We start from the raw sequence: 14,558 nt of genomic DNA, 5'->3' as shown, positions 1-14,558 counted from the left end.
CATGACCAAGTGGGATTCATCCCAGGGATGCAAGGCTGGTACAATATTCACAAATCAATAAACGTGATACATCACATAAATAAAATGAAGAATAAAAATCACATGATCATATCAATAGATGCCGAAAAAGCCTTTGACAAAATCCAGCATCCATTTCTGATAAAAACACTCAGCAATGTGGGAATAAAGGGATCACATCTTGACATAATAAAGGCCATATATGAAAGACCTACTCAATGGGCAAAAACTAAAAGCATTTCCCTTAAGAAAAGGAACAAGACAGGGATGCCCACTTTTGCCACTCTTTAACATAGTAGTGGGAGTCTTAGCCACAGCAATTAGATAAGAAGAAAAAAATAAAAGGGATCCCAATTGGAAACTGTTATTATTTGCAGATGACCCGATATTGCACACTGAAAACCCTAAAGACTCCATCAAAAATCTGCTAGACTGCCCTGGCCAGTTTGGCTCAGCGGTTAGAGCGACGGCCTGCGGTCCAGAGAGACCCGAGTTCGGTTCCCGCTAAGGGCACGTACCTCGGTTGCAGTTTGTCCCCGGCCCTGGTTGGTCGTGTGGGTGGCAGCCACTCGATGTGTCCCTTTCACGTTGATGTTTCTCTCTCTCTCCCTCCCACTCTATCTGAACAAAAATGTCCTCAGTTGAGGATAAAAAAAAAAGTAATAAAAAAAAAAAATCTGTTAGACTTACCCTGGCCGGTTTTGCTCAGTGGTTAGAGCGTCGGCCTGCGGTCCAGAGACCCAGGTTCGGTTCCCGCTAAGGGCACGTACCTTGGTTGCAGTTTGTCTCCGGCCCTGGTTGGGTCGTGTGGGTGGCAGCCACTAGATGCGTCCCTTTCATGTGGATGTTTCTCTCTGTCTCCCTCCCACTCTATCTGAACAAAAAACAAACAAACAAAAAATCTACTAGATTTAATAAATGAATCTGGCAAAGTAGCAAGATACAGAATTAACATCAGGAAATTGACACCATTCTTATACAGAAAGAGAAACTAAAAAACAATCTCATTTACCACTGCAGCAGAAAAATTAAGATAGCTAGGAATAAACCTAACCAAAGGAGGAAAGGACCTGTTTTTAGAAAACTTCAGGACATTGAAAAAAGACATGAGGAAGATATAAAAGAGTGGAAGCATATATTTTGTTCGTGGATTGGAAGAATTAACATCATTAAAATTTCCATACTACCAAAGCAATCTATAGATTCAATGCGATCCCCATTAAAATACCAATGACCCATTTCACAGAACTAGAACAAATACTCCAAAAGTTTATTTGGAACCGAAACAGATAAGGAATAGCCACAGCCATCTTGAAAAAAAAAAGAACAAAGTAGGAGGGATCACAAACAACAAAAATAAACAAGCAGAACCGAAACAGTCTTACAGACGCAGAGAACAGTGGGAAGGTTGCCAGACTGGGGTGGGGGGTGATGAAGGAGGGACTAAGAAGTACAGATGGGCCGTCACAGAACAGTCATGGGAGGTAAGGCACAGCACAGGGAACATACTCTTCTAATCATTATGCATAGCGTCAGATGGGCATGAGATGTCTCGGATGATCACTTAGTAAGTTACATAATGTACAACCACTGTGGTGTGCACCTGGAACTAATATTATACTGTATGGCAAGTGCAATTGAAAAATAAAAAATGATTTAGTAAAAAAAAAAATCACTATTTCCATACCTTTAAATACAAAAAAATAAACATATATATTAACTTAAAATTTTTTTTTTTTATAATCCTCACCGAAGGATATGTTTTTATTGGATTTTAGAGAGAAATAAGAAGAGAGAGAAACACAGATGAGTTGCCTCCCGTATGGGCCCTGACTGGGAATCAAACCCACAACCTTTTTTGGTGCACAGGACAACGCTTCTGCCAACTGACAAACCTGGCCAGGGATGTTGACTTTATTTTGAATCCCAAACCACTTTACACAATTGTGGTTTATCTTTAAGTTCATAAAAATTATGCAGTGTACTTTACAGTGGAAATAATTGCTTCTGTCTTGTTTAAAAATTATACAGTGTGGCCCTGGCTCAGCGGTTAGAGCTGAGTCAGCCTGTGGACCAGAGAGACCTGGGTTCGGTTCCTGCTAAGGGCACGTACCTTGGTTGCAGTTTGTCCCCAGCCCCGGTTGGGGTTGTGTGGGTGGCAGCCACTCGATGTTTCTCTCTTTCTCCCTCTCTCCTTCCTACTGTACCTGAAGATAAATGCAAAAATGTCCTTAGGTGAGGATAAAAAAAAAAACTATAGTGTGTCCTCCAAAAAAATGGATACAGGATGTTTGTAGATGCTATTATATTTTGAAGATGAAATGTTTTTTAATAAACACCGGGTTTATAATTATTCAAAGTTGTGTATACATTTTTGGGGGGACACCCTATATGTCTTAGTCTCACAGTGATCATCTAAATAAACAAAATTACTAAAGCAAAAGGAAGTCTGACATTTGTTACAAACACCTTAAATTTATTTTTGTCCAGAGACATATAAAAATGTTTACTTATGGCAGTTAATTCTCGAAAATGATCAAAAGGCAGAGGTTTATTTCAGCTTTATTTAAAATTTTAATTGAAATGAAATAAAGTCACAATGATATATAATACAAAGACAGCAAATAACCTAATCAAATTTCCTGGTTTGTCCCAGCTTCCACGCACCAGTCATGTATCGAAGTCGTATAAAAAGCAGGTCCCTGCCCATCTGCAGCCAGCTCCAAAATGGAACTAGCTTAGAACCTGCAATTAAAAAAAATTAAAATTAATTATCTTAAATATACTAGGGAGAAAAAAAATATATAGTTTACAATTATATTTTAGAAGTCAGTGTACATGACTTTAGCGAGCCTCTAGGCCCCTTAATTTCATTTATATTCTGTATATATATGGTAAATGATTCCATCTACACATCTAAGAATGATTTGAGGGGAGAAATTTTCGTGTTTTAGACACTACTTTTCAGTACCATCTGTACTACAATCAAGTACAGCTCTACACACAAGTACAGGTTAATAATCTGAGATAAGACATCGAAGAGAAAAGGCTGATTTTTCTTCTAATTGTACCGGAGACTCTCGGCTGCACACATGCGGGCCCAGCTCTGTCACCTCCTGTCCTGTGACCACCGGACGGCGATGAGCCCGGAGACATGAAGACACCTCTGAGCCTGTCCAGTGTCCCATCCCGATTCCTCCCCTTGGGGCTGTCTTGTCGGTGCATCCGCACAGGCCAGGGGCCGGGGCCGGCGGTCAGGGACGCGGCCCAGTCACAGGACTGATGACCACTGACAACCTGCACACACAAGGCTCCCCTCTCCCGGTTGTCCCCTGGCTGCGCTGAGGTGACTGCAAACAGAGCTCAGTAGCATTGAAAGTGCACGAAGTGCCCTGGCCAGTTTGGCTCAGCGGTTAGAGCATCGACCTGCGGTCCGGAGAGGCCCGGGTTCGGTTCCCGTTGTCCCCGGCCCTGGTTGGTCGTGCGGGTGGCGGCCACTCGATGTGTCCCTTCAAGTCGATGTTTCTCTCTCTCTCCCTTCCTCTCTCTCCCTCCCGCTCTACCTGAACAAAAATGGAAAAATATCCTCGGGTGAGGATAAAAAAAAAAATTAAAAAATAAAGTGCACGGAGTCATCATCTCATGCACGTCGGGCCTGCGGAGCCCCGGGGGCCGCGCTCACCCGGGCGCAGGTGACCTGGCTGAACTTGGGGTGGTTCTCGGGAGGCCGGAGACAACCGGACTGTCCCGAACCCCGCGCGGCCAGCCCCGCCCGAGCACGGGGCGGAGTGGAGGGTCGGGACGGCCCACGGCGCGGATTTCGGGGGGACGCCGACGCCGGTTAAGGGCCTCTGAACGGTCCGGGGCATTTGGGGTAAAAGCAACTGCTGCTCCTCATTTAACTTCGCAGTGTCCGTGGGGCTCAGATGACCCCACTGAGGGAGGACATGAGACCCTACTGAGAAGACGGCGGCGGAAGTAACAGTTTATCTCAAAGACAATCAGCCCAGCAGGTTCCACTGGGTTTCTGGGCGGTGGGAGCCTCCTGAGCACCCGGGGCGAGGGCAGAGCAGCCGGAGCGGGAGGGGGGAGCTGCACGTAGGGGGGCGCCGGGGGGAGGGGCCGCTGCGCCGTTTCCCGGCCCCCCCCCCCGTCGTGTCCCCTCCCCACTCCCGCCCCCTCCCCCACTCGCGTCCCCTCCCCCCTCGAGACCAGCTGGCAGACGGCAGCGCTCACCTTCGATCTCGGTCCAGTTGACGGCGATCTCGGCCACGGGGACGCGGAGGGACCGCGCTATGTACAGCAGCTCCACGTCGAACGCCCTGGAAGAGAAGAGACGCGGCTGCTTAGTTCCGGACAGTGTGACGGGGCCTCTGCCCGCAGGTTCGGACACCGGCCCGGCCGGGGAGAAGGCCCAGCGGACGCGAACCGCCCGGAGTCACCCGCGTGACCGCCTGACGTCGCCGCAGCGCAGCCCGAGCCTCCCGGGGGAGCAGGGCCTGTCGGGCCCCAGGAGAACGTTTCATTTTGGAAAATCTCAAGACCCGTGGTGTTGGGTCCCAGCTGCGACCGGCTCAGGGCTCAGAACCCGGAGATTTTCGCTCAGCGAGCGGGTGGAGCGGGGTCTGGGCGGCTCTCGGGCAGAATCCCGGGCCCTTCGGAGCCGCCCGGTGACCTTCCCCGACCCCGCAGGGCCAGGGGTCTTCGTCTTTCTCGTTCCTTCCCCGGCCATCCTGGGCCTCCGGCATCAACATTACTGGAAGTTAAACACCAGCTTAGACTAGTCTGACTGCCCTTTGAACATAATTACACACACACAGGAATTAAATACACGGTCTCGTGTTTACATTCAGTGATACAACCGTCCCTGGTCTGAATTCCCGGTTCGTCTGTCCTGCTCAGGAGACAGGTTCTTCCCCAAAGCTCCTCTTCAGTCCGCCCCTTGGTGCAGGTCAAATCCGTTCTCCTTAAAGTTTCTGAATCCGGACTCAGTTTTCCTGAATTCCGCTTAAAAAATTCTCTCGATCGGCAGCTTCCTCCGTTGGCACTACGCTCAGGGAGCGCCGCACCCTGCGCCCCACACTCACCTCTTCTAACGTCTCTGGGGCAGGGGGCCCGTCACCCTTTTATTTCATCCCCGAGTCAGTAAGGACCCAGACGGCAGGAACGCACGTCAGACTTCCAGGGCTTGGTTCTAAATATCAGCACAGAAATGCCTGAAACCCACTTCTATCTGAATTTCCTGATCCCAGACAACCCGAATTTGGGAGTTTTGTGTTTTGGGCAATACTAGCACCACCATCCAATATGCAACCAGTTTAAATGCCAAGTATTTATAATTCAGTATAAAAACAAATTTTAAAAACACAATCTTTTTCTTATCCCAGTAAAATATTTACTTAAGGGGATAAAATCATCTGTAAAATGTTCTTTGTGTTTTAAAAGGACTGTGCAGAACTCCTTTAACTAGAACTGTGACACTCAGGAGAGAAGGAAATGATTTGAATATTAAGCCTGGTGCTTAATCCTCACCTCTTAACTTCAACACAAAAACAAAAAATTACCTAGTGGTCTGAGTTAGTTAAAATGATATTCAATAATCTGAACAAGATTATTAAGCAAATTTCTAAGGATATCGATTATAATCAGTGACTTTTCAAAGATACAAAACAACCCAAGAATGATGAAAATAAGTGTGTGGTGGGTAAAGCACTGATTAATTGAAATTATATTTAAAAACATAAAGGACAATTTACCTTCTGAATTATTTATTTATTTTTTATTAATTAATTTTTGTTACAGATGTTTCTCCTTTCCCCCCACTGATTCCCCCCTCCCTGCCGTCTCCAGTTTGTTGTCCATGTGCACTGTTTATGCACACATGCATATAAGTTCTGTGGTTTATCCCCCCCCCCCCCCTTCTGGGGATTGTCAGTCTGTATCCCACTTCCACATCTCTGGGACTACTCCATTCCTCAGACTGTTATGTTCATTATATTCCACAAATAAGTGAGATCATATGACTTGTCTTTCTCTGTTTGGCTTGTTTCACTTAGGATGATACTTTCCAGGTCCCTCCATGTCGTCTCAAAGGATAAGAGGTCTTTCTTTCTTACAGCTGCATAGTACTCCATTGTGTACATGTACCACAGCTTTTTTATCCATTCGTCTACTGATGGACACTTGGGCTGTTTCCAGATCTTAGCTATTGTAAATAGTGCTGCTATGAACATGGGGTTACATATATTCTTTCTGATTGGTGTTTCAGGCTTCTTAGGGTATATTCCCAGAAGTGGGATCACTGGGTCAAATGGAAGTTCAATTTTTAATTTTTTGAGGTAACACCATATTGTTTTCCATAGTGGCTGCACCAGTCTGCATTCCCACCAGCAGTGCACTAGAGTCTCCTTTTCTCCACACCCTCGCCAGCACTTGTTGTTTGATGGTTTGTTGATGGCGGCCATTCTGACAGGTGTGAGGTGATACCTCATGGTTGTTTTAATTTGAATCTCGCTGATGATTAGTGATGTTGAGCATTTCTTCAGATGTTCCTTAGCCATTTATTTGTATGTCCTGTTTGGAGAGGTGTCTATTTAGTTCCTCTGCCCATTTTTTAATTGGATTATTTGTCTTCCTTTTGTGGAGTTGTATGAGCACTCTATATGGATTGGAAATTAACCCCTTATCTGATATATCATTGGCAATTCTGAATTATTTTTTTATCAAATCCTTCTCCCCTTAAACATTTTAAAAAACAGGAAGATGTTTATTTCTTTTTAATTATATTTCCCATCACTAAGTAAAAGACCAATCCGTAGTAAAAGACCAATCTGCTACCGAAGCAAGGGTCACAATTAAAATGCGGAGGAGCAGTCGAAGGGTTATTCCCCACTAAGAGGCCTTCACGGGGTTTGCGGAGGTGGGGGCGGGACCATGTTTCCTTCTCGGCTCCCTGTCACCTCACGGGCTGGTATGTTCCCGGAGAACCGGAGCATCTTACGACTCCTCAGAACACAGCGGACACCCCTGTGCCTGCGGGTCTCGCCCAGAAGCCCACTAACATTAAGACAGCGACGGATGAAAACACCAGAAGAGACGAGGAAATGACAGTGATACTTTTTGAAAGTCGGAGAGAAGCGGGAACTGGTAACTAGGAAAGTAGACAAAGGCAGAGGGAGGAGCCTAGAAGAGGCTCCTGGGTCCCAGAGGCCCCCAAAGTTTCAGGCATCAGAGGCCTCAAATGATGTCAACCAATAGGGGTACAAACAGGAGGACCCCCTAAAATCTTATGGCTTTTCCTTTCCTCCAATTAGTTCATGTCTCCTAGGCAGGAGATGGAAGGACCCACTTTAGGGACAATGACGAGCTCAGAACATAACGGCAGTTGGGAGACTCCACACAAAATGCCACTGGATCTGCAGTGACATCTCCTGGTCCCTCGGGGCTCTGGCCACTCACACAGCTCTTAGCACCGTGCTAAAAACACCCGAGGATGGACTTTATTATTATTATTATTATTCCTTCATGCTATAATTGTGTTACAACAAGGAGCACAGGTAAAGATGAAAGCATTTCCAGGTGGCCTAACTGTGAAAGTCACTTAATCAAAGAAACAACATGTCACAGGGAGTCCAAGTCTACGTCCTGCAGCAGCTGAAGGAACAATGTCTCCTGGTCCAGCCGAGCCCGCTGCAGTGGGAGCGGAGACACTGCACTGCGCGCCCGGAGCCTCCAGGGCCGCTGTCCCGCCCCGGCGGCTTGGCTCAGCGGTTAGGGCGTCAGCCCACTGACCAGAGGTTCGCGGTTCCATTCCAGTCGGGGGCACATACCTGGGTTGTGGTTGTTCCCGGCCCTGGTCAGGGTCATGCAGGAGGCAACCAGTCCATATGTCTCACGGCGATGTTCCTCTCTCTCTTCCTCCCTTCCACTGTCTGAAGATAAACAGAAAAATGTCCTCAGGTGAGGATTAAAAGAAAAAAAAGCAACTATCTTGCCTTGGCCAGTTTGGCTCAGTAGTTGCCCACTGACCAAAGGTTGGCAGGTTCGATTCTGGTCAGGGGCACGTACTTGGGTTGCAGGTTCTGTCCTCAGCCCTGGTCGGGTCATGTGAGATGGGAGGAGGCCAGTCAGTGTCTCTCTCACTTTGATGTTTCTCTCTCCGTCCCTCCCTGCCACTCTATCTAAAAATCAACGGGAAAATGTCCTTGGTGAGGATTAACAACAACAAAAGCAACATTGTTGCCAGGTGCAGAAAGACATCACTATTTAACATCTGTATCTCTTTGCTTCCGGGTTCATTATCTTCATGATGCTGCTACTGCCACAGAAATCATGTCTCTTCCTGAGGACAGACTTTAATGACAAAAACAAACAAGAAAGTTGGAGGACAGAAACAATGCAGGGAAAGTAAAAAAAGTCAAAGTTTTCTTTTAAATTCTCACCGGAGGACATTTTTGCATTTATCTTCAGGTAGAGCGGGAGGGAGGGAGGGAGGGAGAGAGAAAAACATCGATGTGAGAGAGACACATCGACTGGCTGCCTCCCACACGACCCAACCAGGGCCAGGGACAAACTGCAACCAAGGTTCATGCCCTTGACTATAATCGAACCCACAACTCTTTGGTACATGGGCCAATGTTCTAACTGCTGAACCAAACTGGCCAGGGCAAAAAATGTCGAGGTTTTAAATGACGCATTAACTAGTGTAAGATACTGTAGTCATGAAACAATAGATTCTTAAAAAAAAAATGAACACTGGAAATGAGAGTTATAGGAAATTTAAATTTTGAGAGCAGAAATAAAAATTCAAAAGGAGGATTGAATGGTAAAATTGAAATCTCAAAAGAAGAGAAATAGAAGAAAGAGGAAAAGATAAAATTATGAAATCAGTAGGAAGGTTCTGTTTACACAAGAGAGCAGAGAGACTGTGAAAGAAATGATTCAAGGACATTTCTCGGAACTCAAGGACGTGGTTTCCAGATTAGATGCCCACGGAGACTTCAACACACACATGAAGAAGAGCCTTGTTAAGGTCCTGAATCACGATATTTCAAAGCACTGGAGAAAAGGCTCCCACAGCTGGGGTAGGGGCTTGGTGGGTGCGCACGGAGACCACACACCTGGAACCACATCAAGTTCACATTCTCTACGAACCGAGCTTCTCCACAAACACACCACTCATTTCCAACCTAACATCCCCCAGCTGACTATCAAACACGTGTGAGACCAGAGTAAGGACACTCTTTTACGTGCAACACTTCACAATTCCCTTCTCACAAGTGGGGGACAGGGGTGTGCTCGACGGCAGCAGGGTGTCACCAAGGAAAGGGGGATGGAGCAGGAGATGAAGCAGGAGCCTGCAGGAGGCCGGGGAACCAGAAGGGAACAGCCGACAGGATGTCTCCAAGGAAAAGGTGACGCTGATCAGATCGGATGTGTCAGGACACAGCAAGGGAGGTCTGTACACCAGACGGACCACCTTACATATTATAATATAATATAAACAAACAATGATACATAGTTTTTAATAATTTGTAATCCTCACCCAAGGATATGCTTATTGATTTGAGAGAGAGAGGAAGGGTGAAGGAGAGAGAGAGAAACATCAATCGGTTACCTCCCATACATGCCCCAAGGGGGATCAACCTATGACCTAGGAATATGCCCTGACTGAGAATTGACTCTGCAACCTTTTTGGTACATGTGATGACGCTCCAACCAACTGAGCACCCTGGCCAAGGTGACAGTCATTATCTTTAGAAAAACAAAAAGTACTACAAGAAAGGTAATCTTCATATTGCATTCTGTGGCTCACATGTAAATTATCTTTACAGAGCTGTAACTATCAATACTGATCTACCCCAAAATTATTTTAAAACTGCATCTAGAGAATAACTATGGAGGGTACGAAGTTCAGGAGAACTACACACATATCCACTGGTTTTCTGTTCTGAAAAGTAGTATCTATTATTATTATTTTTTTAATCCTCACCCGAGGACATTTTTCCATTTTTTGTTCAGATAGAGTGGGAGGGAGAGAGAGGAAGAGAGAGAGAGAGAAACATCAATGTGAAGGGACACATCGAGTGGCTGCCACCCGCACGACCAACCAGGGCCGGGGACAAACTGCAACTGAGGTACGTGCCCTTAGCGGGAACCGAACCCGGGTCTCTCTGTACCGCAGGCCGACACTCCAACCGCTGAGCCAAACTGGCCAGGGCTGAAAAGTAGTATCTAAAACTGAAAACGGACACAGCTGGACAGACCCATAATTCTGGATATGAAAGCAAATACCACAAAAAACCTTAGAGTTGACAGTGGCCATAGTTACAGAGTAAGAATTGGGGATGAGGCAAGGGACAGATGCTTTTTTGTTTTAAGCCTTCTGGGACTGAAATTAAATTATAAATATGTATAACATTGATTAAAATAAAAAGTATTCATCAGAAGAAAGTACATTTCAAAGAATTCATTTTTAAAGTTACCCATAAACTCAGTGAAATTATACCTTAACATTAAATAGAAAGAATTTAAGTGAGACCCAGTTGTGAGATTATATACATAAACATTTATACCTAACATTACATATACGCAAGTCTGTGATTCTGAATTAAAGAGATGTCTACAGTCTTTTATCTTCAGCTATAATCCTTGACATTTTCTGGTATCTTGAAACTCAACTTGGATTTTTCTGAAAGTTATGAGAAAAATTTCAATGAATCTTTAGAATAAACTTTTAAGAAGCAAGTCTAGGGGACACGTATATGGAAATAAGCAGATGCACAACCTGATTTCTATAACTCACACTACATAAGACATCCTTTTTTTAGTCTTTCTTGATTGAATGTGCATGATCTTGATTTAAAGGATGTTTAAATGGCAGCTACTGATGAAACATTGCTGTGGTGAAGGGCATCACTAACCAAGTCGATACATGTTTGGTGGTTCTCCTTTACAGTACAAGATGACATAACTGGACCTTCCAGAGAAACATGAGGTAACGGTTTAACTCGGGTCACTGCTATGTCCACCAAGTACAAAATAAAGTAAAAGTCATGCACATGAACATAACGTTTAAAGAAGAACAAAAACATATTAAAGGTTCTTTAACCAAAAAAACAAACCAAAAAAAAACACAAAAACAAAAAAACCCAAATATCCTACAACTATGTTGTCCAGTGCAGCAGCCACGAGCTACCTGAGGCTACTGGGCACTGACAGGTAACCAGGCTGAACGGAGATGTACTATTATTGGAGATGTACTATTATTGGAAGATACGGTACAAAGAAAAGAATGTTGAGCATAATGTTTTTTCATGCTGAGTACATACTGAAATGACAATATTTTTATATTATGTTAAGTATATTATTAAAGTAAATTCCATCTTTCTTTTTTATTGACTTTTCTTGGGGAGGGAGAGAGAAACATTGATGAGACAAGGAAAAATCAATCGGTTGCCTCCGGTACCCGGTCTCATATTATATGTCTATTGGCCAAAACTTCCCTGCAGCGACTCTGACCGGGACCCTTCATGACTTGGAAGTTGTCAGTCCTGCCCTAGTGTTCTCCTTTGTAAGGCCCCCTTTAAACCGCAAGGGACCGAGTTCTCCGCTCTCGACCGGACGTGGCAGCGGACAGAAATATCGAAGGTGGAGGCCTCACTGCCTGCAGAGCAGCCTCTCAAGTCAGCTTCTCCAGCTTCAGAGCTCATCAGCGTCAGCAGGTTCTGTTCTTCGGCACAACGAAACCATGTATCTCAATTAATTGAAGACCAAATATAGATTACGTAAAAATTTTTCTAATGTAGTTAAAAAATATTAAAAAACAGGTTTGAATGATCATTTTCATTCTGAAAGTAGAATTTCTCGAGTGTCTTCGGGGTGGGGAGCACACGCTGTTTCCAGGGAAGGAACAGGTCTCTGCAGCACAGACGCACGAAGCGGGGGGACGAGAAGGAGCACCTGCTGGAGCAATTGGGTGTCTGTCCCCCATGAACCGACTCACACAGAGCCGACGACTTACACTGCTAACTGTTCACAACACTCACCGAGCACTGAGCGGTGCCAGGCCCGTCAGACGCAGGCTGTGCCGTGAGCAGTCGGACGGGCCTCTAGCTAGAAGGACACAGGACACAGGACACAGGACCACGGGACACAGGACACAGGACACAGGACCACGGGGCACAGGACCACGGGGCACGTGCTACGAGAACGGCTCGTGTTGCAGCAGCACATGACCCGGGCGTCTGGTCTCGTCTGGGAACTAAGGGGCAGGTGACCTGAGGGACAGGCCGCCGAGGTCTGGCAGGTGCAGACTCGGGGCGGGGGGGGGGGGGGCACCGAAGGCTCGGCCGGTACCGCTCAGCCTATTTCTGGGCCCGGGAAGCAGCGAAGGGCCGCAGGGAGGAGCAGCACCTGACGGATCCGCCTCAGTGTCTGAAAAGATCCCCCGGGCGGCAGCACAGGGAGAGCCGGGGTCGGGGAGGGGTGGCCGGGACGAGAAGCGAAGGGGGGACGGCGGTCGGTCGGGCAGGAGGTCGGTGTCCGTCGCGCCGCAGGCCGAGGGCCCGGGGGGCGGAGGCAGAGCCCGGGAACCGCGTGTCCAGAGCCCAGTACGGACCCGACGACGGTCAATCGGACAATAAACCGGCACATTCAACAGGACCGCTGACCCTGGCCGGTCCGGCCGGCGGTCGGGGCATCGGCCTGCGGACCAGATTCCCGAGTTCGGTTCCGCCAGGGGCACGGTCCCCAAACCAAACAGAAAACAGGACCACTGGGTTTAACACGTGAAGTGGCCACGTGTTAGGTACGAGGAGGAGGAAAACCCACATCAACGAGGGTGAAGAGCGAGAGTCGATGAGAAAACGGAACAGACACGGTCTCCGGAGCGGCGGCTGCAGGACGGGCCGGCGGAGGGGGCGCGGGGTGGGGGTGCGGGGTGTGGGGTGGGGGCGCGGGGCGGCCCTAGAGAGGGTTTGCTTTCAACGCAAGAGAAACTTAAACTTGTATTAAATCTGGAAGACGTGGGCGAGGGAACAGGCAGGTGGGAGCGAGCACGCGGGCGGGAGGAGAAGCGGAGGCCGAGCTGGGCGCAGGCCGGAGACGTGACCCCGCGAAGGCCGAGGCGGCCGGGTCGCTGTGCACGTCCCTTCCCGCCGGCCTTTGCTGGGGTGTCCGCATGAGGTCCGACCCCGCGAAGGGCAGCGGCACAGACACACGGAGAACTGCGCTTGTGCCCCCCGGGCGCCCACGAGGAGCGCGGCCTGAGGTGGAGTGAGACGGACGGACGGACGGACGGACGGACGGACGGACGGACGGACAGACGGACAGACACACCGCATGGGCACCTACCAGCGCTCCACGTGCAGAGACGAGAACGTCCGCCGGGCCGCCTCCCGCGTCAGCAGCTTGAACCCGCACTGCGTGTCCCGGATGCCCCGGACGCACAGGACCCACACCAGCCCGTGGAAGCCGTACATGAGCAGCGTGCGGAAGTAGGAGCGCTGCAAGGACAGGGCAGGACAGGCGGTGACTTCCCGCCCGCGCCGCCGGGGCTCGGCCGGCCGGCTGACCCCGCGCAGCACCCGCCCCGCCCCTCCACCTCCCCGGCCGGCTGACCCCGTGCAGCACCCTCACCCCCCTCCCCCTCCCCGGCCCCCCTCCCCCTCCCCCTCACTGGCCTGCTGACCCAGTTACAACAGGAGAGCCACATAACCCACAAAAAGGTCACACCTAAAGTATACAACTCAGTGGTACATGGAGACCACACCACTGAGTCCCACAGGGCACTTACTACAAAAGCCCACACCACAAAGACTGGAAGTCGCAGCAAGTACATCTAAGGCATAGATACAAACACAGAGACAACTAAAATGGAGAGACAAAGAAACCCCCGAATTAAAGAAAAGGAGGAACTGCCAGAAAACGATCTAAAGGAGATGGAGGGAAGGAAATGAACAGACATGGAGTTCAGAGTAATGGTTATAAAGATGCTCAAGGAAGTGAGTGAGAACTAAGGAAACTAGTGGGAGCTAAATCAGCACGACAAAAGACATAGATTATGAATAAGAACCAGGGATAAAAGAATACTATATCTGACATCAAGACTGTGCTGGAAGGAATTAAAGGTAGGCTAGATGAAGCAGAGGACAGACTAAGTGAATTAGAAGACAAAGTAGAAAAAAAAAGTTCAATAAGAGCAGGAAAAAGAAAAAAATATTTTAAAAGCATGAGTACAGTTTAAGGGAACTTTGGGAGAATCTGAAACGGAACAACATTGGCATCATAGGGGTAACCAGAGGGAGAAGTGAAAAGGGATAGAGTACATGTTTTAAGAAATAATGACAGTAAACTTCCCTAAGCTGGTGAAGGAAAAAGTCACACAAATTCAGGAAGCACAGATAAACCCAAAGAGACCCATTCCAAGATACATCATAATTAAAATGGCAAATGTTAAAGACAAAGGGAGAATCTTAAAGGCAGAAAGAGACAAACAGTGACCTACAGGGGAACTCCTATAAAGCTGTCAGCTGATTTCT

The 14,558-nt window shown here is 47.6% G+C and overlaps 1 protein-coding gene across 2 annotated transcripts in view; it reads right to left on the bottom strand.

Annotated features, from left to right (window-relative positions):
* Positions 1–2,584: 2,584 nt before the first annotated feature.
* Positions 2,585–14,558, bottom strand: part of ALG5 (ALG5 dolichyl-phosphate beta-glucosyltransferase) — a 42,551-nt gene continuing 30,577 nt past the window's right edge. Inside the window, exons 8-10 of one of the 2 annotated variants that reach the window (XM_036250041.1) lie at positions 13,372–13,523; positions 4,255–4,340; positions 2,585–2,763 (exon numbers count right to left, since the gene is read on the bottom strand). In XM_036250041.1, the coding sequence (XP_036105934.1) occupies positions 2,648–2,763; positions 4,255–4,340; positions 13,372–13,523 (354 nt within the window). In that variant the 3' untranslated portion in view covers positions 2,585–2,647. Of the gene's footprint in view, positions 2,764–4,254; positions 4,341–10,920; positions 10,997–13,371; positions 13,524–14,558 lie in introns of those variants that run through there. The other variant, XM_036250042.1, reaches the window with a different exon arrangement.

Source organism: Molossus molossus, unplaced genomic scaffold (genome assembly GCF_014108415.1).
Source record: "Molossus molossus isolate mMolMol1 unplaced genomic scaffold, mMolMol1.p scaffold_m16_p_9, whole genome shotgun sequence".
Classification (NCBI taxonomy): domain Eukaryota; kingdom Metazoa; phylum Chordata; class Mammalia; order Chiroptera; family Molossidae; genus Molossus; species Molossus molossus.
This window is presented reverse-complemented; position numbering and strand designations above follow the sequence as displayed.